The sequence below is a fragment of the Haliotis rufescens genome, unplaced genomic scaffold, assembly GCF_023055435.1.
Source record: "Haliotis rufescens isolate VD_foot unplaced genomic scaffold, xgHalRufe1.0.p SCAF_4, whole genome shotgun sequence".
Classification (NCBI taxonomy): Eukaryota; Metazoa; Mollusca; class Gastropoda; order Lepetellida; family Haliotidae; genus Haliotis; species Haliotis rufescens.
The window spans coordinates 40,308,757-40,335,621 of record NW_025964112.1 but is presented as its reverse complement, the minus strand read 5'-3'; the positions used below and the strand labels follow the sequence as shown (position 1 = coordinate 40,335,621).

Genomic DNA, 26,865 nt, shown 5'->3' with positions numbered 1-26,865 from the left:
AGCCACTGCCTTGAAAACCTCCACTCGATTAAATCTACTACTACCACCAACACACTTACCACCACCCATACCGCCCTTAACCACTTCTACACCCTTCCCATCCCCACTACCAGCACCACAACGACAACTATCACTACCACCACTATCATCACTACAATCATCACAACGACAACTATCACTACCACCACTATCATCACTACAATCATCACAACGACAACTATCACTACCACCACTATCATCACTGCAATCATCACAACGACAACTATCACTACCACCACTATCATCACTACAATCACCACAACGACAACTATCACTACCACCACTATCATCACTGCAATCTCTACAACGACAACTATCACTACCACCACTAAAATCATCATAGTGACAACCATCACTACCACCAATACCACTACTGCCATCACCACTGCCATCAACACTACCAGCACCACAATCACAACTTTCACCACTACCACCACTGCAATCAACACTATCAGCATCACAATCACAACTATCACGACTACCGGCACCACAATGACAACTATCACCACTACCAGCACCACAATCACAGCTATCACCACTACCACCACTGAAATCACCACTACTAACACCACAACAACAACTATCACCACTACCAGCACCACAATCACAACTATCACCACTACCACCACTGCAATCACCACTACTAGCACCACAATAACAACTATTACCACTACCAGCACCACAATCACAACTATCACCACTACCACCACTGCAATCACCACTACCAGCACCACAATAACAACTATCACCACTGCCAGCACCACAATCACAACTATCACCACTACCACCACTGCAATCACCACAATCCAGCACCACAATCACAACTATCACTACTACCACCACCACCACAATGACAACCATCACTACCACCACGTTGTTTTATTTGTAAATTCGTAAGAATGCAGGCGATCGGACCAAATTCACAGCATACAATTGGTCCAACCGTGCACAGTAAAACGTGATGTACAGAACAAATTGAAAAATGCAGCACCATTTGAAACAATGAGTTGTACAGGACGGTATTTGAAACCGTACAGCTGTATGCAGCACCAGTTGAATCAATGAGTTATCCAGGACGTTATTTGAAACCGTACAGCTGTGTATAGCTCCAGTTGAAACAATGAGTTGTACAGGACGGTATTTGAAAACGCACAGCTGTGTATAGCACCAGTTGAAACAATGAGTTGTACAGTACGATATTTGAAGCTGCATTTGAATAACAGATGCGTATTGGTTCGCTTAGGACAACATCTGAAGCACCTCACCCGTATACAGCACCAGAGGAGAAATGAGGCAGTTGTGTTACCTTTACATATGGACCGTCCGGTGGAGCAATGAGTCAACACTGTAACCATTGTATAGGACATCTGGCGGAGCAATGAGACAACCGTGATACCACTGCATATAATACCGCCTGTAGCAATGAGAGAACCGCGATACCACTGTACATAATACCACCTGCAGCAATGAGAGAACCATGATACATCTGTACAAAATACCACCTGCAGCAATGAGACAATCGTGATACCACTGCATATAATACCACCTGCAGCAATGAGAGAACCATGATACCACTGCATATAATACCACCTGCTGAAATGAGACAATCGTGATACTACTGTACATAATACCACCTGCAGCAATGAGAGAACCATGATACCACTGCATATAATACCACCTGCAGCAATGAGAGAACCGTGATACCACTGCATATAATACCGCCTGCAACAATGAGACAATCGTGATACCACTGTACATAATACCACCTGCTTCAATGAGACAATCGTGATACCACTGCATATAATACCACCTGTAGCAATGAGAGAACTTTGATACCACTGTATATAATACCACCTGCAGCAATGAGTGAGTGAGTGAGTATGATTTTACGCCGCTTTTAGCAATATTCCAGCAATATCACGGCGGGGGACACCAGAAATGGGCTTCACACATTGCAGCAATGACACAATCGTGATACCACTGCATATAATACCACCTGTTGCAATGAGACAACCGTGATACCACTGTACATAATACCAGCTGTACAAATGCGACAACCATATTCCACTGTATATTATACAGCTATAGCAAGGAGACTACCTTTATACCACTGTATATAATACCAGCTGTAGTAATGACACTACCTTTATACCACTGTATAAACATCAGGTGGAGCAATGCGACAACCGTGATACCAGTGTATATAATACCAGCTGTAGCAATGAGGCTATCATGAGACCATTCGCATATGACATCAGGTGGAGCAGTGAGGCAACCACCCTAAATACATAAACACGAATACTGAAAGCAATGCACAATACAACTGATAACAGGTGAATCACAAGCATTAAGATCATTTAATATAATCAAATCAATAGCTGACAATGTTATAATTTTGCACGTCGATTCCGACACGTGCGATATGGATAATAATGCTGTAAATGTCACCAGCGAGTCGTCTATTACCAAACATATCATTTTGAAATGAGTCACTGTGATGTGACAACAACAGAGATGCCGAGATCACAACATGTACCTTGCGGAAACAATTGTGTCGATCGATGGAAGAAACAGTGGTCATAATGTCATATTTCCAAACAGCCTCTCCACTTGTGTCCTAGAACTTAATGCAAGTATTACTCTCGCAATATATGCACTATAAATATTGATGTCTGTCCCAGCCTGAAGTATTAGTTGTATTATTTACGAGTACTGGAAAGAAAAACTTTAATTTCCCAACAGCCATATTATCTGCATTGCAGTGGCATGGATGTTACCGTTCCCCCGGGACAAATCTCCAACCTTGGAGATGACGGTATGGTACAAATGTCAGGCATTTTCAATTTTATGGAACATATTAGCTGTCAGTCGTATGTTCTTCTCGCACCTAATTACATTTCAAATTTCACCTAGCTCTCAGCTTTCATCTAGAGCTATTGGAATATTCCTAGTTGAAATTGATTACCGTTAAATCGTCCTCCATAACCTCCCCCCTCCCTTCCCCCGGGGACTTTGTGTCCTAAGCATCGTGAAATATTTAATCAATTTTCGCCTATATGTGGAAATTCTTCACAGTTCAGTGAGAGAAGCCGTAGTGAAATTTCTTTAACATAAGTACTCATTTTGTGAAAAAAAGACATTTTGTTATTGATTTCATTGTCTAAATTACCAGCTTTGCACAGAAATGTTTGTTCATAACAGACGCACACAAAACCAGTCAGGGCGAAATCACTTCTTGAGGAATACAAATATATTTTTCCAAATTTGTCCAATACAGTATTTCGGTTCGTAATTTAACAAGAGGGTTTATGTTGTGCTGTGTTGGGCATTCCAGCACATTATACTCCGGATAGGGAATCAGTTTGGTGAACATAAAATATCGATATGCTATTTCTATGCCTTCGTTGCTTGTGTGTTACTTAATTTCCCCGCGACACAAGAGGGATGTTCCAATGCATGCAGAATATGTGATAAAGCTTTATATACATTTAGTATTTTGTAAACATAGAACATATAACTCCATCTAAGAACCCTTATAACAATGGTAGCCTATAATATTTAGGGGACACTATAATAACTAAACACTGGTAGCCTATTATATCTTGGGGCTCCAAGGGGACACTATAGTAACTAAACACTGGTAGCCTATTACATCTGGGGGCTCCAAGGGGACACTATAGTAACTAAACACTGGTAGCCTATTATATCTTGGGGCTCCAAGGGGACACTATCGTAACTAAACACTGGTAGCCTATTACATCTGGGGGCTCCAAGGGGACACTATAGTAACTAAACACTGGTAGCCTTTTACATCTGGGGGCTCCAAGGGGACACTATAGTAACTAAACACTGGTAGCCTATTACATCTGGGGGCTCCAAGGGGACACTATAGTAACTAAACACTGGTAGCCTTTTACATCTGGGGGCTCCAAGGGGACACTATATAGTAACTAAACACTGGTAGCCTTTTACATCTGGGGGCTAAAAGGTGACACTATATAGTAACTAAACACTGGTAGCCTATTACATCTGGGGGCTCCAAGGGGACACTATAGTAACTAAACACTGGTAGCCTATTACATCTGGGGGCTCAAAGGGGACCATATAATAACTAAACACTGGTAGCCTTTTACATCTGGGGGCTCCAAAGGGACCATATAATAACTAAACACTGGTAGCCTTTTACATCTGGGGGCTCAAAGAGGACACTATAATAACTAAATACTGGTAGCCTTTTACATCTGGGGGCTCAATGGGACACTGTAGTAACTAAACACTGGTAGCCTATTACATCTGGGGGCTCCAAGGGGACACTATAGTAACTAAACACTGGTAGCCTTTTACATCTGGGGGCTCCAAGGGGACACTATATAGTAACTAAACACTGGTAGCCTTTTACATCTGGGGGCTAAAAGGTGACACTATATAATAACTAAACACTGGTAGCCTATTACATCTTGGGGCTCCAAGGGGACACTATAGTAACTAAACACTGGTAGCCTATTACATCTGGGGGCTCAAAGGGGACCATATAATAACTAAACACTGGTAGCCTTTTACATCTGGGGGCTCCAAAGGGACCATATAATAACTAAACACTGGTAGCCTTTTACATCTGGGGGCTCAAAGAGGACACTATAATAACTAAATACTGGTAGCCTTTTACATCTGGGGGCTCCAATGGGACACTATAGAAACTAAACACTGGTAGCCTATTACATCTGGGGGCTCCAAGGGGACACTATAGTAACTAAACACTGGTAGTTATTACATCTAGGGGCCCTTTTATAACTGAACAATGGTAGCCTACAACATTTAGGGGCACTATAATAACTTCACAGTAGTAGCCAGCTACTTCTAGGATTACACTATGACATTTAACAAAAGAATTGTAGCCTACCACATCAAGACACACCATAATTACTATACTATAGTACCCTATTACATCTAGGCACACGGTTGCCTTCTCTCAAAACGTGAGTTATCTGACCTTGGCGACCGCTATAAAGAAATAGTATGCGCATATGCCCATCGACGTGAATCGCGCCATAGACTACATCATACGCCAAGATGCCGTCAAAACAGCTATACTGTTGTATTTACGGCAATCGCTGGAAGAAATTTGCTAATGGCCGCAACATCACTATGCACAGGTTCCCTGCAGATTTTCGACCTAAATGACAGCATCAGATCATGCTCGGAATATTTGGACAGCCAGCAGAGACCGATGAATCTTCATCCGTTGCCAAATGTTTTGGGGCTTTTTGCAAACAAGACATTCAAACTTTCGGTAAGTTTGTCAGAGCAATAAATAAAATTTATACCCAGATGTTAGATATTGTTTGCATCATTATTGTTGTTATAAATACATTTTGGGAAGTATGGCAGCCTTATTACTCTCATTATTTCTTATGAATCCTCCAACAATTAGCGTGGCAAAAGGTTTTTCTTTCCTTCATTTCATGTTATTGTTATTATTCTGTTAATCTTCTGAATAAGTGCATACATTTCTAAAAAACATCACAGCTGATGTTTGATTATTTTATCTTCTTCGACATAATGTGTCCGATCTTGTGCCTGTTACCACTTGTGAGACTTGTTTTCGATAAGGTGTTGGGATATCTATTGATCATGCTGGTGAGATTGCTTCGCACATGGAGGATACAAGGCGGTGTGATGTTTCAGCAGAAGATTCACATATGCCTGCAATAATTGCATCAAGACCTGAAAGTTCCCTCAATCATCATGACTATTGTGGTTCTCAAACGTTGACAAATTTCTCTGTTACTGAATGTACTCAAACGTTTTGAGAGCCAGTTATATCAGCTCGAACTGAGAAATGAAATTATTGGTTTTTAATGCAAGCACTCAAACAGACGACTCATCAACTCAAAGTGTTAGTATTCTAGTTGACAAAGCCAATATTCACATACTATTTGGCAGGTTGATGAATCTTCCGATTTAGAATTGCACGTGTAACATGCAACAAACTCGGCGTATACTGATTAACTATGTTTATGTTCAGCTCTCATTTTTTCTGTGCATTGGCCAAGTTAGGGAATATGTAAATGCAACTATGCTAGATTCATTTAGGAGCAAGTATTCTCCCACGAGAGTGCTTTTAGATTGCACTGAGATATAGACAGAGGCACCTAGATCACTCAGCTACAGTCACTTATACAGTGACTACATAACATATGACATTCAAAGCACTGATTGGATAAGTCCAGCTGTTGGTGTAACATTCTCCTCAGAATTGTAATGTAATAGTATCAAACTGATCACCAGACTTAGTGATCTCACTGAACTGTGTGAGCAAGCTGATGCTAGTATGGAAGATAAAAAAGTAGTTTCATCCCTGATGTTACTACGCCCAGAGGTATTGATTTCATTATTCCCATGTTTAAATACTAAATAGCAACAACTGACTCAGCATGCGCTGAATGTAACCACGAAAATTGTCCATTTCAGGATTGATGTTGATCGTCAAATGGAACGAAATAAAAACTTTCGCATATTACAAGGTACGATTCCCACCACAATGGCCTCACGGGTAACAGAATCATATGCCATGGTTTCATATTTAAGATAAGACAAAAAAATGGATCCGCGTTGTAACCTAATTGCTTCACCTTCCGATATTGAATATTAATTCAACGATTGATACAATATATATTTAGTTGATATGATTGTCTTTCTTGTTTTTCTTCACACTCAGCGTGTTCTTTAAAGCTTGGCTAGCTTTTGAAAGCTTATAATAATTATCTGATTTGCAAAACCATTTTACAAGTCATGCTTTTAAAACATGTCCATGACATAACCATGATAACCAAGACACAAATAAATCATCAAGACTGATGTCTATGTTCAGACCAATATTGACACTGTCAACAACACGGGTTAAACATGGATTGCTGTTGAAGAGATAGAATGATATTATTAGTACACTTTAATATTCATTGTGGTTATTACATATAGGACTTCCTGAACCATTCAGTGTAACAAATTCAAGTCAAGTCAAATCTTTATTGCAGTATCTAGACTATTTAGTGCGAGGTGTAAGCATTAATATTAATTATATGAAACATCACAATTTGGCATTTGAATATGGATACCTAGAGCATCAATCAAAGCATACAAGGACCTACACAATAATTAAAAAATTTATCCCCTGTTTAAATTTATCTGTTCACAAAAATATTTCCCAGCTAGTGATCTGCATAATATTAAAAAAGCCACATTTTCAAGCATACTATTTTAAGTCAATATTTTAACAAATTTGTCCATACTGCATTTGTATCCTGACTTATTCTACAATTTAGCATGGGTATACACGTAATGACGCGTTTGAGATGAAATATATCAACTTCCTTCCTCAATGATTCAATGCAGTTTGTTTAAGGGACCGTTTTTTATAGAACAGTCAATTTTGTGGAGGTATATGTGTGATATAGGCAAAGCGAAAAAGTGTTCTTTTTCATACAAAATGTCAAAGTTGACAAGAAAAAACAGACCATCGGTAAAGCCTGAATGAATCCTTCCAAAGAAATATGATATATATTGCCATATGTACACACAAATACATCCAGCTGCACAAGCTTTACCAGAACTGCTCCAACATGTTCCACAGTCAGGTAATAAGTCTGAAACATGTTATTCAGGCTTACTGAATGTCTTATAAAGATCAGCTATGTCAAACAAAGTATAATACTTCATAATAACTAAACAGTAGACGCCTAATGCATCTAGGGGCACCGTACTGTCTACACAGCATTAACTAACAAAACAATAGTAGCCTACAACAGCTAGAGGCACTATAACATTTAACTAAATATTATTAGCCTACTACATCCAGGGGCATCGAATAATCAACACAGCCGTAACTAACTAAACAATAGATATCTACCACATGTAGGGATACCATAATCACTACATAATCGTATGATAACTACACAGTAGAAGCCTACTACATCGAGGGACACTATGATAACTACACAGTAGAAACCTACTACATCTAGGGACACTGTTATAACTACATAGTAGAAGCCTATTACAGCTAGGGACAATGTTATAACTACATAGTAGAAGCCTATTACATCTAGGGACACTGTTATAACTACATAGTAGAAGCCTATTACAGTTAGGGGCACTGTTATAACTACATAGTAGAAGCCTATTACATCTAGGGGCACTGTTATAACTACATAGTAGAAGCCTACTACATCTAGGGACACTGTTATAACTACATACTAGAAGCCTATTACATCTAGGGACACTGTTATAACTACATAGTAGAAGCCTATTAAATCTAGGGACATTATGACAACTACACAATAGAAGACTACATCTAGGGACACTATGATAACTACACAGTAGAAGCCTACTACATCTAGGGACACTATGATAACTACACAATAGAAACCTACTACATCTAGGGACACTGTTATAACTACATAGTAGAAGCCTGTTACATCTAGGGACACTGTTATAACTACATAGTAGAAGCCTATTACATCTAGGGGCACTGTTATAACTACATAGTAGAAGCCTACTACATCTAGGGACACTATGATAACTACAAAGTAGAAGTCTATTACATCTGGGGACACTGTTATAACTACATAGTAGAAGCCTATTACATCAAGGGACACTGTTATAACTACATAGTAGAAGCCTATTACATCTAGGGACATTATGACAACTACACAATAGAAGACTACTTCTAGGGACACTATGATAACTACACAGTATAAGCCTACTACATCTAGGGACACTATGATAACTACACAGTAGAAACCTACTACATCTAGGGACACTGTTATAACTACATAGTAGAAGCCTATAACATCTAGGGACACTGTTATAACTACATAGTAGAAGCCTATTACATCTAGGGACATTATGACAACTACACAATAGAAGACTACATCCAGGGACACTATGATAACTACACAGTATAAGCCTACTACATCTAGGGACACTATGATAACTACACAGTAGAAACCTACTACATCTAGGGACACTGTTATAACTACATAGTAGAAGCCTACTACATCTAGGGACACTGTTATAACTACATAGTAGAAGCCTATTACATCTAGGGACACTGTTATAACTACATAGTAGAAGCCTATTATATCTAGGGACACTGTTATAACTACATAGTAGAAGCCTACTACATCTAGGGACACTATGATAACTACATAGTAGAAGTCTATTACATCTGGGGACACTGTTATAACTACATAGTAGAAGTCTATTACATTTAGGGACACTGTTATAACTACATAGTAGAAGCCTATTACATCTAGGGACACTGTTATAACTACATAGTAGAAGCCTATTAAATCTAGGGACATTATGACAACTACACAATAGAAGACTACATCTAGGGACACTATGATAACTACACAGTATAAGCCTACTACATCTAGGGACACTATGATAACTACACAATAGAAACCTACTACATCTAGGGACACTATGATAACTACACTGTAGAAGCCTACTACATCATGGTATCTGGGTGTATTTGAATCCGCCCTTCATAATTAATTTACATTTTATCTGTGCGGTAAGTTCATAAATAAGGAATGATAAGTGAGAAAGGCTTAACATACAGCCTTGTCGCACACCAGGCTCAAATAAAAATCTGTGAATATATACCATTATTTCCAAAACAAGATTTTAGATCTCGATAGATATTACATAACACTTTTATTATTTTGTTACTTACCATGTGTGATCGAAATAATAAGTATATTTTTTATATTCTAAAACATGCTTTAGAGATACCCAAATCAAATAACATCATTTTATCTTTTATTGATATATACGTTTTGTACTGAAAATGCTAGAGAGTATAATACCTTTGTACATGTAAACATTCACATCATTTGTTGATCTTTTTTTGTGTGTAGGAATAATTATCTCAAATGTCGATTCTTTTGAAAATTGTTTTTAGAAAACATCGAAAATAAAGAAGATGGCAAGAGAAAAAATGTACAAAATATAGAATAGCAGATGATATTTCTTCTCATGGTAAATCCAGCATTTCTGTGGCAAGAGAACTCTCATCTTCTTTTCAATTCCACTGAAAGTTTTTCCTTGATTCAACACCACTTCGAAGATCGTTGAAAGCATTTATTTATATCTAAACCTGTATCATGTAAAAATCAAAAAAAAATCGTGTTTTTCGGGTCTAACCAACATTCCTTTGAAGATGAAATACGTTTGTAGAATATCTTCATTTTTATCCAGAAATCGTTGTTTTCTCTGTCTACAAAAAGATTTCAATGTATCTCTGGTTTTCACAAAAGATGATAGAGACTCTTCATCTTTGTGTCTCCTGAAGTTATTAAGTCCAGCACACAGAGCTTTTTCAATAACTCACTTTTACAGTCGAATCATTGCCAGTTTTCTTCACCAGGGTGTCTTTAAGCAAAACAACCTTTGCGCAACGACTGTCGTAAGTTTAGGTTTAGGTATGGGATTACCTTAGCCTTAAGATTGCTTTATTCAACGGCAGCCTGATTAAATTTCGTGGACACAAGTATTTATGGGAGTTAGCGTCAAGGATGGGCTGACATGCGCCTTGCATCTGTTTAGTGGTCCAAAATATGTTTGAATGAATAAGAAGATGGATATACTGGTCCGAAATGTTTAATGTATAGTAGTTGGGCCTTTTACACAGGGACATAGTCAAAATAGGGAATTGCATCGGACATAATTTTTGTCACTGATGCGTCACATCATAAAACCTTTTGAAAGCTTTGCTAAGGCCTTGCATATTGTAACCGTGATGAAACAACTTTTGAGCAAGAGTCATAGGACACTCTTTAATTTGAAATCTTTGTAGAAAGAACATGCTCAGTTGTATCCCAAATTTGTGAAATGTAGACAGTAAAGTCTGAAGATGCTGGAATATTGTTCGACATAAAGGGAAAGTTGACTATTGGAAAGCTGACGTCGTCCCTCCTGACGAATGTCATGCAGTCTTCTGAAGAGCGTTTTGAACATTCAGGCAGACATATCGTCAAGGATCCAACACGCGAAGCCTGACCTCTGCTGATATCCCAGTCTAAGTAGAGAAGCAACCTGTGAGCTGGAGATATCGCAGGGATATATGCACTGGCATCTCTCTCGCTTTGATATGGGCCTTCTGGTGGCCAGGGTTGTCACATGAAACGCAGGGCTTCATTCATACGGTTTAATAGGCGGGATTAATTAACACAACACGTGCGCATATTTCTGGACGTAATAGAACATAGCTACGTCTGGTATGATTATGTTACGAGATGTAATATTCAAAGGGCATAGGTTGAAACTGTGTGTTACGTACATGTTCACACGTAAAAAGCCTTGACCGAGCGCAATAGCTCAATATATACATTGAACCTAGCTAGTGAATTATATAACAGACTAGCCTTACAATATCGACTTGAAAATGAGAAAAAAACCAGATTTATCTGTTAGAGAATTCGGTCAAGAATACCATGTGTTATAACATGCCTTAATACATTATGATATGTTATATGCATGGTGCCTTCATCACATCATGATGATGAGGTGTAGTAATTATTTAGCGCTATGTTCTTTCAGCCGTTGATTTTTCCATATCGCTTGATGGGTGCAATATCACAAGGTCTGTCATTACTATCATTAACGTGCTTTTATATTGATGTTTTAATAATAGGAGTTGCAAATAAAAAGGCCTCGCACTCTAATCATTATAGATGCGGTAATAATATGACTCGGTGGGGACAATGACATGCTCCTCTACTTTAGTAGATGTTTTAATAATAAGTCTTGTCGCTAAAATTGGCTCGCACTTTCACCTGTTTAGATGACTTAATAGTACGAGTGGTAAATAGCTTCTTGTTAAGTCCTCATACTTTATATTGATTTCGGTACAACTTTGATTTTGTTTTAAAAAGTTATGATCAACTCCCCTTAATAACAGCCGTGCTCACTTGTGGTCCGTTGCTATTGACTGCTGGAAAATATAGTATGTTTATTGAATATCTGCGACAGCGTTCGGTGGGCATGAAATATGATTACACGTTTGAGTCGATATACCAGACCGATCAATGGCCACATGCACTCGCCGTGATGAAGGACATCATGAGTTTCATGACAGGAACCTGGACATCTGCCATGATGTACAATGGCTTGAAACAGCCTAGGACATCGGTGTTGGAAGACAAACTCCCAACTCCAACATTTGAACAACCAAAGCTTAGATAATCTTCCTTTATATCAAGGACACGTAAATGTATTTTTTTCTACACCTTGGACCGTTAGTACAAGGTATTTTTCCTGTGTATCTGTGGAACATAAGTGTAAAGCAAGTGTTCCTGTACATAAGTGACACCGTCGGTGAAAAGGTGATCTTCCTGTATATCGGTGACACCATCAGTTAAAAGGCACTCTTTCTATAAATCGGTGACACCATCAGTGCCAAGACATTCTTCTTGTATATCAGTGGCACCATCAGTGCAAAGACACTCTTGCTGTAAATCGGTGACACCATCAGTTAAAAGGCACTCGTTCTGTTAATCGGTGACACCATGAGTTAAAAAGTCACTCTTACTGTAAATCGGTGAGACCATCAGTTGAAAGGCACTCTTCCTGTAAATCGGTGACACCATCAATTAAAAGACCCTATTCCTGTAAATCGGTGAGACCATCAGTTAAAGGCACTCTTCCTGTAAATCAGTTACAATATCAGTGCAGAGGACCTCTTTCTGTATATCGGTGACACAATCAGTTAAAGGGCACTTTTTCTGTAAATCGGTGACACCGTCACTGAAAAGACGCTATTCCTGTAAATCAGTGACACCATCAGTGGAGCCACTCTTCTTGTATATCGGTGACGATATTGGTATATAGACACTTTTCCTGTAAATTGGTGTCACCATCAGTTAAAAGGCACTCTTCCTGTATATAAGTGATACCATCACTGCAAAGACGCTCTTCTTATAAATCGGTGACACTATCAGCGCAGAGGCACTCTTTCTATATATATCGCTGACGCCATCAGTGCAAAGGCACTCTTTCTATATATATATCGCTGACGCCATCAGTGCAAAGGCACTCTTCTTATAAATCCGAGATATTATCAGAGGGCGGCACACTTTCTGTATATCGGGGACTCCGTCAGTTACAAGGCTGTCTTCCTGTGTAGTAGTGGCACAATCAGTTACAAGAAACTCTTCCTGTATATCAGTGACACCACCAGTGCAAAGACACTCTTCTTGTACATAGGTGACACCATCAAACCAAAAGAATTATTTCTGTATATCAGTAACACTTTAAAGGCACTCTCCGTGTATATCGGTGACACCATTTGTGCAAAAGCATTTTTTCCTATATATTGGGAACAACATAAGTGCAAACAAATGCACTCTTTCTGTATATGGGGAACAACATTCTTACACCATACTAGAGACTCCATAAGCGTAAACTCATTCTTCCAAGACATCAAATACTAGTAAATCATCAGCTTAGGGGTTATCTCAGATTCGTTCAGAAGATGATCTTTTGTTTGTTAGTTGGTACGCTTGCTCGTGAGACCATCTGATTCTCTGTATAGTCTATTTTTTCCATAATATGGTACAGAGATCCTTTAGCCTCGGAATCCAATACCACAAATTGCTTTTTCCCAACAACGCAAAATTCCATATTAACATTCGAACCTGAGCGTAAAATCATATGTAAAACTAAATCTTTACTATTGAAATTAATCGCATGCCCCAAACAGGAATTGCGTGCTTGTGCACGGAGATGCCTTCGTCAAGAGTCTATATCTTAGCACTGTTTCGTGAGGTATCAATAATTAATCTCGAGCATTTCAAATATGATGATCAAAGGTTTTCAGCTTCATTCTACTGTAGACACGATTCACATCATGAGCGCGTACATGACGAGGGCTGCATGTGAACGGGGCTAACACCTTCATTAGCTGGAGCCGGCTGATTCTGCGCCACTGAATAGACTAGTTTTCATTTTGGTCATAGATTTCCAATCTTCGATCTCTCTGTAATCACCATTGAGCGCTATACAATAGGCCCTATCCCTGCACTGAGAGACATTTTGATAAGGTCTTCAATCAACAAACTGTGTATCAAACAAACCTTCAGAATGATCCCGAGATTGGCGATGGGATATCTGAGAGTACATGTAAGCCATTTAAAAGCAGTATTATCTGACCGTGATATAAATAGGTTGCGCAATAGCTACCACCAATAGCACCGTTAATGTCTGCCTTATGGCGAAGTGCATTAACAGTAAAAACACCAATACCACTCTTGATATAACCTTACGGCGCCTGGTGTTGACTGTGAAATAACATGTGCCACCAATATTTGTTTTCAAGGCAACGGATGGTAGGTCTAAAATCACCTATACCCTTGTTAATATTTGCCCAAGGTTTGGATACCAGCGTGACACTACAGTATTATCTGTAAGGTGTCGGGTGGTAGCAGTGCCAGTAAATGTTTAATCGTTAGCATTTACCTTCAGGCCACTGGTGGTGGGAATGAATTCACCTATAAGCCGAAGTTAAGAATATCAATTGCAAGTTCATTCATCTGTTCAACAGGGTAATACTTGTAAGGAATTATTGTCATTATTGTCATAATCGTCGTCGTTATCGCGTTGGCCTTGTTTTCATCTTGACATGCTTCACAAGAGGATCATCAGACAAATAAGTGTGTGCAAAAGTTCACAAAACAATTCTATCATGAAGCTCCTCCACGTTAATCAAACCACTCCCATTAGGATTGGTAAACATAAGCGATTGAAGGAAGAACGAGGGTGGTGGGATCTCTTGTCTGACATGATTCTTCGTATGAGGCTGTCAATACCCTGAATTTCTTGTTTCGTCCAATCAACAACACCAAAAGAATATGAAAGGGTGTGTAAGTATTTGTGGCTTTAACTAAGTCTTTATATTATTATTGTTTTCTTATGATCATTATTATTATTGCTGTCGTATGGCAGTGGAACCACCCATATCGCCGTTTATATTTGCCTTAATACATATGGTGGAACGCGTGTAATTACCACTTCTATATATATGACTTCTATTATATATTTCTCAATCATAAGGGATTGCCACGGACATAATTCATTGCTTTGTGTGACAGACCAAATGTTCATCAAACGAACGGTGTCATTCACTGTGCGTCAAGCTTGTAATCCAAGTAGTATAGATATATCGGGGATGACTGATGTTTGTGACACAAATCCATACATCATATTTTCATGTTGCAGACACTGCGTTTTGTGTACATCGAGAGTAAACGTGGGTTTTGCAGCAGGTGCTTTTTTGTCAAATGAGCAGTGTAGTCATAAATAAGGTGGGTATATGTTCACACTACAGATCCCAATATGCTGTTGTATTTAGCACCTGCGTCATGAAGAACGTCAGTTTTATATTTTGACCAGATTAAGTTTCCACGTTTGTTTTTCATCCTTTTACAGCAACGTTACTACTGTATGTCCTCATGATACGGTCATACTGTATGTCCTCAGGATATGGCCATGCTGTATGTTCTCAGGATATGGTCATACTGTATGTCCTCAGGATAGGGTCATACTGTATGTCCTCAGGATATGGTCATACTGTATGTCCTCAGGATACGGTCATACTGTATGTCATCAGGATATGATCATGCTGTATGTCCTCAGGATATGGTCATACTGTATGTCCTCAGGATATGGTCATGCTGTATGTCCTCAGGATATGGTCATACTGTATGTCCTCAGGATATGGTCATACTGTATGTCCTCAGGATATGGTCATACTGTATGTCCTCAGGATGTGGTCATACTGTATGTCCTCATGATACGGTCATACTGTATGTCCTCAGGCTATGGTCATACTGTATGTCCTCAGGATATAGTCATACTGTATGTCCTCAGGATTACATTATGTATGGCTGTATCTACAAGGATGATGACCTACTCATTTAAGTTTACAACAATACAGGACCATTCTGTTTCGCAAAGAAATGAAATTGCTCTCTCGTGTTTTGAAGTGAGGAAGCTGTCCTGTGAGATGGTTAATTACCTGGTAGTTGAACATCAGCAATAAAGATTCAGATGCAACTCTGGGGTTTTTTAGTTTTGAATGATGCGAGGATCAAAACAGAATGATAAAATACCATCCTCTCATCTCACTTCAATCTTTCAATCCTTTTTAATCAAATAGGTTTTCAGTCATTTTCTCTTCAGATAAAATTGTTTCTATTTCAGAGAGTCGTAATTTGCTACCCTGGTTAAAATTTACTGTCACTCCACGCATATAGCTGTTGTTAATTGGGCTATCTCATTTCATAAATCTAATAAAACCAGGCTCTATTTTCACGATCAAGGCTGTTCACGGCGATATGAGAGGAAAAATGGCTCGCGCCAGGATACAAGCTTCTTTCATACAACAGAAACAATAAGACATTTAGTTAATTAAACCACACAAGGACAGCACAACACTGATTGGGTATTTTCTACTCGGCTATAGATGTCTCCTTAAATATACTATTAGACTGTTCCTCGGCGTCCGGGTGAGGCCACAAAAGTTAATTGCATCTTCATCCGGGGCGATTATTTCTCAGTTATTTCGGTTCATCGGTTATAACAACTATGTCCCATGCAATTATTTCCTATTTTGACTTGTACTATATATTCCCGCGTTGTTGTATTTTCAGGTGAACGAATGACTTGCCTTCGCACGTGTTTATCGGGGGTGTCACCGGTGAGGCAGGATGCACTCACTTTTTCGCGAACATATATCACTATTCGATTTTGATTCATAAACACGTACTCATGATATCGTCTGAATAGCACAATAGACTCTGCTTTTAGCAGGGATATATTAATGTAGCGTGGATTTGTCGCTTTTATTCCTAAGTTTGTAATTGTGTTTGTGTCAGGTCTTTTGTGAAGATTTTAAACTCAGATAAATCTAGCTTCGTGCAGATGCCAAGGTCGGCTACAACATTGAACTTTTATTGTCTGTTTATTGCAACTTGTTGGTCGTGTATAAGATTTAACATTATTTAGAAATTATTTTCACAAAGGAAATCCAGTTGTCGTTGATGAAATATGTAACCTCCTTACCGTCGAAGAAAAAGTTTAATTCGTTTGTCCATGACGTGACTAAGTAGAATTAACTGTTTATAAAAGTGAACTAAATTATAAGTGTCCCCCCATCAGAGTGAAACTTGTATGCTCTGTGATGGACTCCAGATTTGAAACTTAAATATAATGTATATAAATCGGAGCTATCATTGACAATACGCACATATATCAAACCCAAAATACCACGTATCAGACTTTAATCAATATTGATGCGTCTGCTGACTGTTTAACTTGCAAACTGATGCGCAAACAATGACAGAGGTATGTTATTACAGGCCCGAGTTTAAAATAGTTAACCGTTACTGCATTAGGGAATTTCCCCGTTTCGGGGGAGAGTGTCCATGCATGGTCTGAACAGGCATGATATATTGTATATCTGTCACAGGTGAGTATATGGTGTTATGATTGGGTTTTAAAATACGTTGTGTACCTTCTTTTCGTCTGATACCTCCAAGGGTGGATAATTTTATGAGATAATGTTTTATATGTAAAAAGGAGGTGAGACTCAAACAAACTATCTTGCCTGCCTGTATCCCAGTGAAGTATGTTATAAACAAACGTTATATAAGGGCCTGAGTGTGTCCGGAAGCTCATGATATAATTGGTTGTTTTGTTGTTTAACGCCGCTCACAGCAATATTTCAGCTATATGACGGCGGTCTGTAAATAGACGAGTCTGGACCAGACAATCCCGTGATTGACATCATGGGTATCAATCTAGGCAATTGGGATACGATGACCTGATATGGCCGTTGTCATTATATAATACTCTTCAAAAAAAGAAACTTGACACTGACTTTCAAGATGTAATATAATGCGATTGTTTCAAAATAGGACACAGAAACCATAATTGAAACTGTTACACTGTTTGAAGATCAATGTACACAATGTTCAAAACATAAATCGTGTCACCTAGACAGACACACGTACACGATACAGTTAATGTCACAGGGGTACAGAATATGTCAGTATCGGTTGTGCCCACCACGTTCATCAATCACCGCTTGACACCGACGACCCATAGATGCAATCAAGTTGTCAATAACATGCTGTTGGATGTGCTGCCATTCATGCTGAAGTGCATCAAGAAGCGCCGGAAGTGTTTGGGGCGGTGGATTCCTTCTGCGTACGTGTCGATCTAACTCGTCCCACAGATGTTCAATCGGGGACAAATCTGGTGACCGGGCTGGCCAAGGTAATGTCTGGATGTTGTTGTGCTGTAAGAAGTCCTGACAAACACGTGCAATATGCGGTCGAGCGTTGTCCTGCTGGAACTGTCCGCCATGAACGTTTACGTTAGGAAGGACGTAAGGCTGTAGGATCAAGTCTCTGTAACGCACACCTGTCAATGCACCTGCCACATGCATGAGAGGCGTCCTACCACCGTGATGAGATCCGGCCCATACCATGACACTCCCGCCGCCAAATGGGACAGCCTGCTGCACACAGTTGGGGGCATAACGTTCACCCCGACGTCTGTAGACACGTGCGCGCCCATCAACACGTGTGAGTAGGAAACGGGACTCGTCAGTAATCAGTACATTTCTCCACCTTGCACGTGCCCATCTAACCCTCTGTTGGCACCAAAGCAGACGGTCCGCCAGATGACGTGGGGTCAATACATGACGTCGAATAGGTCTTCGTGCAAAAAGTCCAGCTTCCCTCAGTCTGTTGCGTACCGTTTGATCTGATATTCTGCGTACCCCAGGGATCTGTGTGGTTGTAGACGTGGCTGTGGTAGTGCGGTCTCGGAGGTGTCGCAGCCGGATGTATCGATCTTGTGCTTGGGTTGTCACCCTTGGTCTTCCTGACCTTGGTCTGTCGTCAACTCTGTTGGTGTTGTTGTATCGGGTCCACAGTGCGGAGATTGTCTGTCTGGATACGCCAAAGTGCCTGGCCACTTCTTGCTAAGTTGCTCCAGCTTGTAATCTGTTTGACTTATTTGGTTCCCATTTAATGTAATTATCTTAGATATTTGGCAAAAAGGGTTTTACATCTATGTCAAGTTTCTTTTTTTGAAGAGTATATATATATAAACAAGTGTCCAAAAGAAACGATACCACCTGTTTGCAACGACATAAAAGAAAAACTAAACAATGCAGAAGTTTAGGATTGGTGTTATGCTTTTGAAAAATCCTTTCACAACATCTGTACAAAAATTTCATTTCAATAAAATCTGTACAACCAATATGACAAGCCTTTAAAGATGGGTGGGGTCGAAAAATGAACATTTCGTTAGAGCACTGATCACAGAAACAACGGGAAATGTCACACCACACGTCTCAAAGTCAAGTCAGAAGCGGGTATGTCCACCGTGAGCATCAATACATGCCAGAACACGCCTACGGACTGATGACGTCAAACGTCTGATTACGTTGGGAGTGATGCGTTGCCATTCCTCGAGGAGACATCGTTCCAAGTCCTGGACGTTGACTGGAGGCACACGGCGACGTCGGATTTGCCGATCGAGGTGGTCCCATAAGTGCTCGATGGGATTCATGTCCGGTGAACATGCGGGACATGGCAAAACCTGTACGTTGCCGTTGGCAAGGAAGTTCTGTGTCAATCTTGCTGTGTGTGGCCTTGCATTGTCATGTTGGAAAAGGAGTCCACGAGGCTGTTGCTGAATAAAGGGCAGCACCACAACAGGCCGTAGGATGTCATCAAGATAACGTTGTGCATTCAGGTTTCCACGAATTACGACAAGCATCGTTTTGACGTCACCACATATGCCACCCCAAGCCATTAACCCTCCACCTCCAAACGGCCGGACCTGTTGGATACAGTTAGGCGCCAAACGTTCACCAAATCGTCGGTATACAAGCTGCCGTCCATCGTTTCTGAAGATGAGGAATCTGCTCTCATCAGAGAACATAACACGTGCCCAGTCCCGCCGTTGCCAACGTCGAACTCGCCTGGCCCAGATCAGTCTGTTGTTCCGGTGTCGAGGCGTCAGGAGCGGTCCGCGGTAGGGATGACGTGGCCGGATACCATACTGCCGTAGTCTCCTGTAGACGGTCTGTCGACTGATCCTGTGTCCCAGTGCTGTAGCCGCCGTGGACGTCGCTGTTACGGTGCGGTTCCTCAGGTGTAATACCCGGATGTAACGATCTTCATGGGGCGTGGTTACTCGTGGTCTTCCACTCCTGGGCCTGTCTGACGTCTGACCTGTCTGACGTAACCGCTGCATCAACCTGGTGATAGTGATGCGTGCGCAGCCCAACCTACTGGCGACGTCGACGTGTGACGCTCCTTGTTGGACCATTCCAACGGCTCTCTCTCTCTCGATGGCTGTCAAACGTGGCATATCTTGTGTTCTTTTTGTTGCTGTGATATCAACGTGTCTGAACAGCCGTTTTATACAGTTTTTCTGCACGTGCAGAACATGCTAGAGAGGGAAATGTCACTTTCACGAAATTTACGTTTTCTCCCGCAAGTGATCACGTGTTCCCGGTATTTTTTATCGACTATGCTGTGTTTGGGATGTGCAATACGAATTGGCATGTTTTCATACTTGACAATTCACTTAGTAAAAAACAATTTTGAAAATAAGTTGGTATCGTTTCTTTTGGACACTAGTTTATATACCTGATTAAAAATAAGCATAATCTCATACATTACTGTAACAGTAACACGATGGATGATTGATGTGTTCTAGGCCCCACATGGACTTTTAGACATTAAAATGATTTATTTCTCAACATAACCTATCTTCACATTGATACACTTTTGCGAGAAGATGTTGGAAGGATTTTACCAGAGTTTCGATGAAGTCTTGGATGTCCCAAAAGTTCACCATAACTGCTTTGGCGTCATCGTGGAAGTCTGACGGAGCCAGATCAGGAAAATAAGGTAGGCGGTGAAGGAGTGAGTGAGTGAGTGAGTGAGTATGGTTTTACATCGCTTTTAGCAATATTCCAGAAATATCACGGCAGGGGACACCAGAAATGGGCTTCACACATTGTACCCATGTCGGGAATCGAACCCGGGTCTTCGAACGCTTTAACCACCAGGCTACCCGACCACCCCGGGCCCTGAAGGAGCTCAATGCCACACTGGTGGGCTGTAGCCATGGTAACTGATTTGGGCCTCGCCGCTTTGTCCTGGTAGAAGCGCACCTGTTCTTAGCTTCCCATGTCTTAATTTCAATTCCGTATTTGCCTCAGATGTTCAGCATAATATCCTCCGCTTCCTGTCTGACCTGATGCAAGATAGTCCACCATGATGACATCCTGGCATCCCAGAACAAGGATGTCATAACCTTTCCAGCTGATGATCTTTGCTTCTTTGGTCGTCGTGATGATGTCAAATGCTGCCACTGTTTTCATTGCTGTTTGGATTCAGGCTGGAAGTGTTAAACCCAGGTTTCAGCTATGGCCACAAGTCGTTGTAAGAACATTCCTGGATCAGCATCAAATAGTGCTGGATTATCACGAGACATGTGCCTGGTGCGTTTTTGATCAAATGTCAGAAGCTTTGGAACCAAACGAGCTGATACTTTCTTCATTGCCAAAGTTTCTGTAATAATTGAACAATATACTCTCCCCTGAGAAATGCCTACTGAACTAACAATATGACGCTCAGTGGTTTGCAAGTCGGTCAAATAGATTCTCGATCTGGTGTTGCAGCAAGCCTTCCCTGGCGGGGTTCCCTGCCACGCTTAAACTCTCTGATGGCATAGGGCATCCCTATCTTCATGGATGGCTTTTGGTGTTTTTTCTGCAAGTACTTGATCACTGCACGTTCCTGAAGTTCGTTCATTTTCCAAAAGTCGCAGACCTCTGCTTATTTTACATCTTCCCGAGGCGAGAGAGTTAACTGACTATAAAAGTCCAGTTTCCACCCTTGCCGAAGTAGGCTGGTATTATGGAGCTACATTTTGGCTGGACTAACGAGTTTATGCAAAGTCCAATCAAAATCGCGCAACGAAATCGAAATCCGGTTCGTAAACTGTCGTGCAGTTTTCGGCCGATTGCAGGATTTGCAAAACATGTGCACCGCCAACTCGTTGTTATTAGATATTTTCCAAATCTTTTTGATTATTGATCAGATCGTATTGACTTGGAGCCACTGGTTTGTTTGAAGCAAATGCAAGTGATACGAGAGGTGGAATCTGATTGGTCTATAGGAGAGGCATAGAAGGGACATAACTCGTAATAGCCACTGGTGGCGCTACGATAGAGCTCAGGAATTCCAGCCTAGTTCGGCAAGGGTGCAAACTGGACTGCCTCGGGAAGATGCTTATTTTACTGACTTGTGTGATTATGTCCGCAAGAAGAGATTTCCCGATTATGCAATTCCTTCAATGTGAGGCCCAGAATGTATCAATCAATCCCCGTACATTAAACCAGCTATTATCAGAATAATTGTTGACTCTGGATATATGATTTCAATGATTCATTTGTTACCGTAGCAGTGTCATTACCGCACACTCACACGAGTGAGTGAGTGAGTGAGTGAGTGAATGAGTGAGTGAGTGAGTGAGTGAGTGAGTGAGTGAGTGAGTGAGTGAGTGAGTGAGTGAGTGAGTGAGTGAGTGAGTGAGTGAGTGAGCGAGTGAGTGAGTGAGTGATCGAGTGAGTGAGTGGGTGTGTTGGTGGGTGAGTGGGTGAGTGAGTGAATCATCGAGGGTGGTGCAAGTTATAGGGAATGAGTGAGTGAGTGAGTGAGTGAGTGAGTGAGTGAGTGGGTGGGTGGGTGGGTGGGTGAGTGGGTGAGTGAGTGAATCATCGAGGGTGGTGCAAGTTATAGGGAATCTGTGAACATATTGGTTCAAGAATTCTCGTCGGTTCACGGATACGATGTGTAAAGCCCATTATTGGCGTCCCCCGTCCTGATATTGCTGGAATATTGCCAAAGCGACGTAAGCAAATATCACGCACTCTCTCAGGCAATCCCTCGATGCATAAACATTACAACTGTCCATAACTCGAATTCATTTGATAACGCGGCCGATCCAATTCTTACGTGCAAAAACAATTATTGGGCATTTGCATTGTTTCAACTTAAACCATCTATCTAACCGCCTAAACATTAATTTTAGCATATCCGTTACATGTGTCGTAACTGCAACAAAACACATTCGGCCACATGGCCACATCTGACTTATTTATGTACAGTGTGTTGAATTACAAAAAAAAAAAACATTACCCAAGCTCGTTGCTATAAGGTTGAAATAAAGCCGATGCGACGTTGAATTTTAACTTACTCATTGCTCAAGTTGATTAATAGCTATTCAATTGCATTCCAAAGGTAACCACAGACGAACACCAGTAAAACATACAAGGGACGATGTCATAATTGGAATAACTATAAAATTTGTTTTTATAAATTTCTTCCATTTTCTTTAAATAATGTCTTTTATTGTGATGTTTACACGATTTACAGATTTCCCACTGGAGAAGAGGCCGATCGCATGACCGCGAACCTGAGGTTCATAAGCATAAGAACAACATTATCGTTTCTCCCGAGACTGCATTTTTTGAAATGACGTAAACTCTAACGGATTACTTTCGCATTCCCGGGGAAACCCCTGGGAATTCGCCAGCATGAATAAATACGTAACCTTTGTTTCTGTTTAAGAGAACTTAATCTTGAACTCCGCTTCTTGCAATACTAGAAAAAGTCGGAGTGTTTGACTACATTCCCGTGACGGAATCCTAGTTCCATCCTAGTGATCAAAACGGAGACATTAAAACTATTGATTCTGTTCCTCGACAGAGTGACGGTCAAAAGTTTTCTGCAGCGATCTATAAATTTACTTAATTCAGCATCTATTCCACACATTAAAATAGTCGGTCAATTATGACTCTCACCTAATCGCCACACGTTTATTCATTCGTGACCAACTCGTGTTATTCCGGGACAAGCCGACAAGCGACTCGTGCCCCTCTCATGGCAATTTTTGCGACCGGGTTCCGTCTTAGCGCAAACGGGCATACCTGAAACAATTGTCAACTCATTGTTCACATTATATTTCCCTATTTATTGTATATACTTCAGATGCAATTTAAAGCACATCTGGACATGCGGGATTATATAGAATGATTGAACACATTTAACTGTGTCTTTGGTATGTGTTTAGATGGAAGACATATGTAAAATCAAAAATTATTTCTGAGGGATTCTTTGACGAAGAACTTGAAATCATACGCGCATTCTGATTGGTTTGTCGTATTTTCGCACATAACATTCATCGATAGGGGGACGAGTCTTCTTGCAGGTTACGGAAAGGGGCGAGTGGTGGCGAATGACGTTTATTGACAATTTCGAAACACTCCTCCGTCACGTCGGTCATTTTGACGTCTTGTACTTGGTCCACACTAAGCCCTCACTTAAGTGAACTCAATCAAAGTGAAAGTCAATTCTTTATTTATGAAATAAACCTGGTATTTCGAAACAGCATATGCACAAGTCAGCCCGAAACGTTTCTGGTCACGGGGTAACGGACAAGCGTTGTGTAACCATATACTGCCCTGTCGGGCGGATGTGCTGTATCCAGCGCACGCGAGTTTTCGAACACGACTGACAGTAGCTGTCATGGCGGCGTTATCTGACTGGGCAAGAGTTCTAGGTCATCCGCTGGCGTCGTTCCCACTAGGTTGCAGTCAAAGTAAGCACCACGTTACATGGATATATGTGCACACAATACATACACAGTGGGGCAACGCTATGTCTGTGTATAGTTACTGTAAGGAGTATCACAATAACTGGTCCAACAATGAGAAAGATGTGGAGACCTCTTCTGTAATCTGTGTACAGAAAGACACGTGTTGGGCGGTTGTACTTCATTGTCTAGTAGGAATCAATCAATAAAGCATACAAAGCATACAGGTAAATCGGATCATATCATATGAAGACAAAAGTGAATATATATTTTTATATGGGGTGGAGGTGGGGAGGGTATTCTATTTTTTTATAATTGGTAAGTATAATTCACTGGTGTAAGCTAGCCATACAAAGAGAAAAGGGGCTCATTTCAAATTCAACCTATGGAAAGAATGTGAAAATGTTCTCACTGTTCACTAAAATATAATAACTGGATAGATGTAGGTGATTTTGAAACAGAACAATGAAAATAGCTGTATAGTACCTTTATGTCACCTTGACATATTTGTACTCACATCTTCTTTTCCATTACTGAGACTACTTCTTCGTCAACGTTATCGGTGAGGCGATGGCCTTGGCCGACGCCACGACTAGCTGTGCACCATAACAATATCCCTTAACGTCATGGAGCTTTTGTCCCCAAAAGCATTAAGAAAATATTACAAGTCCAAGTACACAGTAAAATGTACACAGTTTTTGCCTCAGATTGGTCAGAATTAGGACACGCTCACTTAAATCATCACAAAATAGAAACAGGTGACGCCAGACCCATTCATCTTCTCGAGGCAAGGGCGTTAACTGACTATAAAAGTCCAGTTTCCACCCTTGCCGAACTAGGTTGGAATTCCGGAGTTACATTTTGACTGGACTAACTAATGCATGGTCCAATCAAAACCGCGTAACGAACATCCGGTTCGTAAACAACATGGATTTCAACGTGCAGATTTAGGTCGACTGTAGGATTTGCAAAGCATGTGTAGTGTCAATTGGGAGTCGACGGTTATTTTGCAAATCTTTTCATGTTTTTAATCAAGATGCTCAAGTGATTTTATACACTTCACAGGTAAGACCCATTTTGTTACAATAAATATCTTGATTATCAATCATATCAAGCACATCGTTTTGAATGGGCGCCGCCATTTTGCTTGGAGCAAATTACAGTGATATGAGAGATAGAATCTGGTTGGTCAATAGAAGGGACGTAGGAGGGACCTAACTCGTAATAGCCACTGGTGGTGCTACGATCAAGCCCAGAAATTCCAGCCTAGTTCGGCAAGGGTTAGAAGCCAATATCATTCCAGCTCTTAATGGCACTCTTCCATGGTCATGGTTAAAAAACGTGATAGCTCTTACCGCTTTGTCGTAGATTATAGACATCTCAATGCAGTTACAAAGCCTATATTTTCCACTCTACCACGTTTGAAGATACAGTTGATGGTGAGGGCAACATCCTTGCCAATATTTTTAGTGTGCTTAATTGTTCTAGTGGCTTTTGGCAATTGCCACTCCATGCAGATACAAAACACAAGTCGGCCTTCATTACACCCGATGGTATTTTGGGATGGAATCGTTTTTGGAACAAACCAAGTCACCAACTTAGGGCATATCTTCAGCAAAGATGGCTTCCATGTCGATCCTTCAAACACAGATTCAGTCACACAGTTCCCACCTTCTAAAAGTTCCATTACGTGTGTCATTTCTTAGATTTTATTACCACAAATTTGAAGCAAACCCTTCTGACATCGCCTCATCTCTATATAACCTTCTGAAAAAACGCGTCTTCCGAATGCTCCAACAGTTGCCAACAGGCATTCGAAAATCTAAAGCAAGCCCTCACAACAGCCCCATCCTTGCATACCCCGACCAAAACAAACCCTTCATCCTCACGACTGATGCATCTCAAACTACAGTTGGGTACATTTTGGGCCAACTTGATTCATGGCGTAACTTGTAATGATGTTGCTAATTCATGTCTTTTGACCACACAAGAATCTTCCTGTTCTGTTTTTAGAAACAAACAATGTTGATTGGTAATGTTTCTTTTGCTCGTCAGCTTAGGTTATTTCAATAAACTATT

General features: G+C 40.5%; 1 protein-coding gene across 1 annotated transcript; it reads right to left on the bottom strand.

The window, feature by feature from the left end:
• Window positions 1-86: 86 nt before the first annotated feature.
• LOC125372263 lies at window positions 87-21,508 on the bottom strand. Its single transcript, XM_048381568.1, has 2 exons — window positions 21,382-21,508; window positions 87-829 (listed from the first exon to the last, which is right to left on the bottom strand). The coding sequence occupies exons 1-2, from the start codon at window positions 21,506-21,508 to the stop codon at window positions 87-89; spliced, it is 870 nt and encodes a 289-aa protein (XP_048237525.1).
• Between the last annotated feature and the right edge of the window lie 5,357 nt (window positions 21,509-26,865).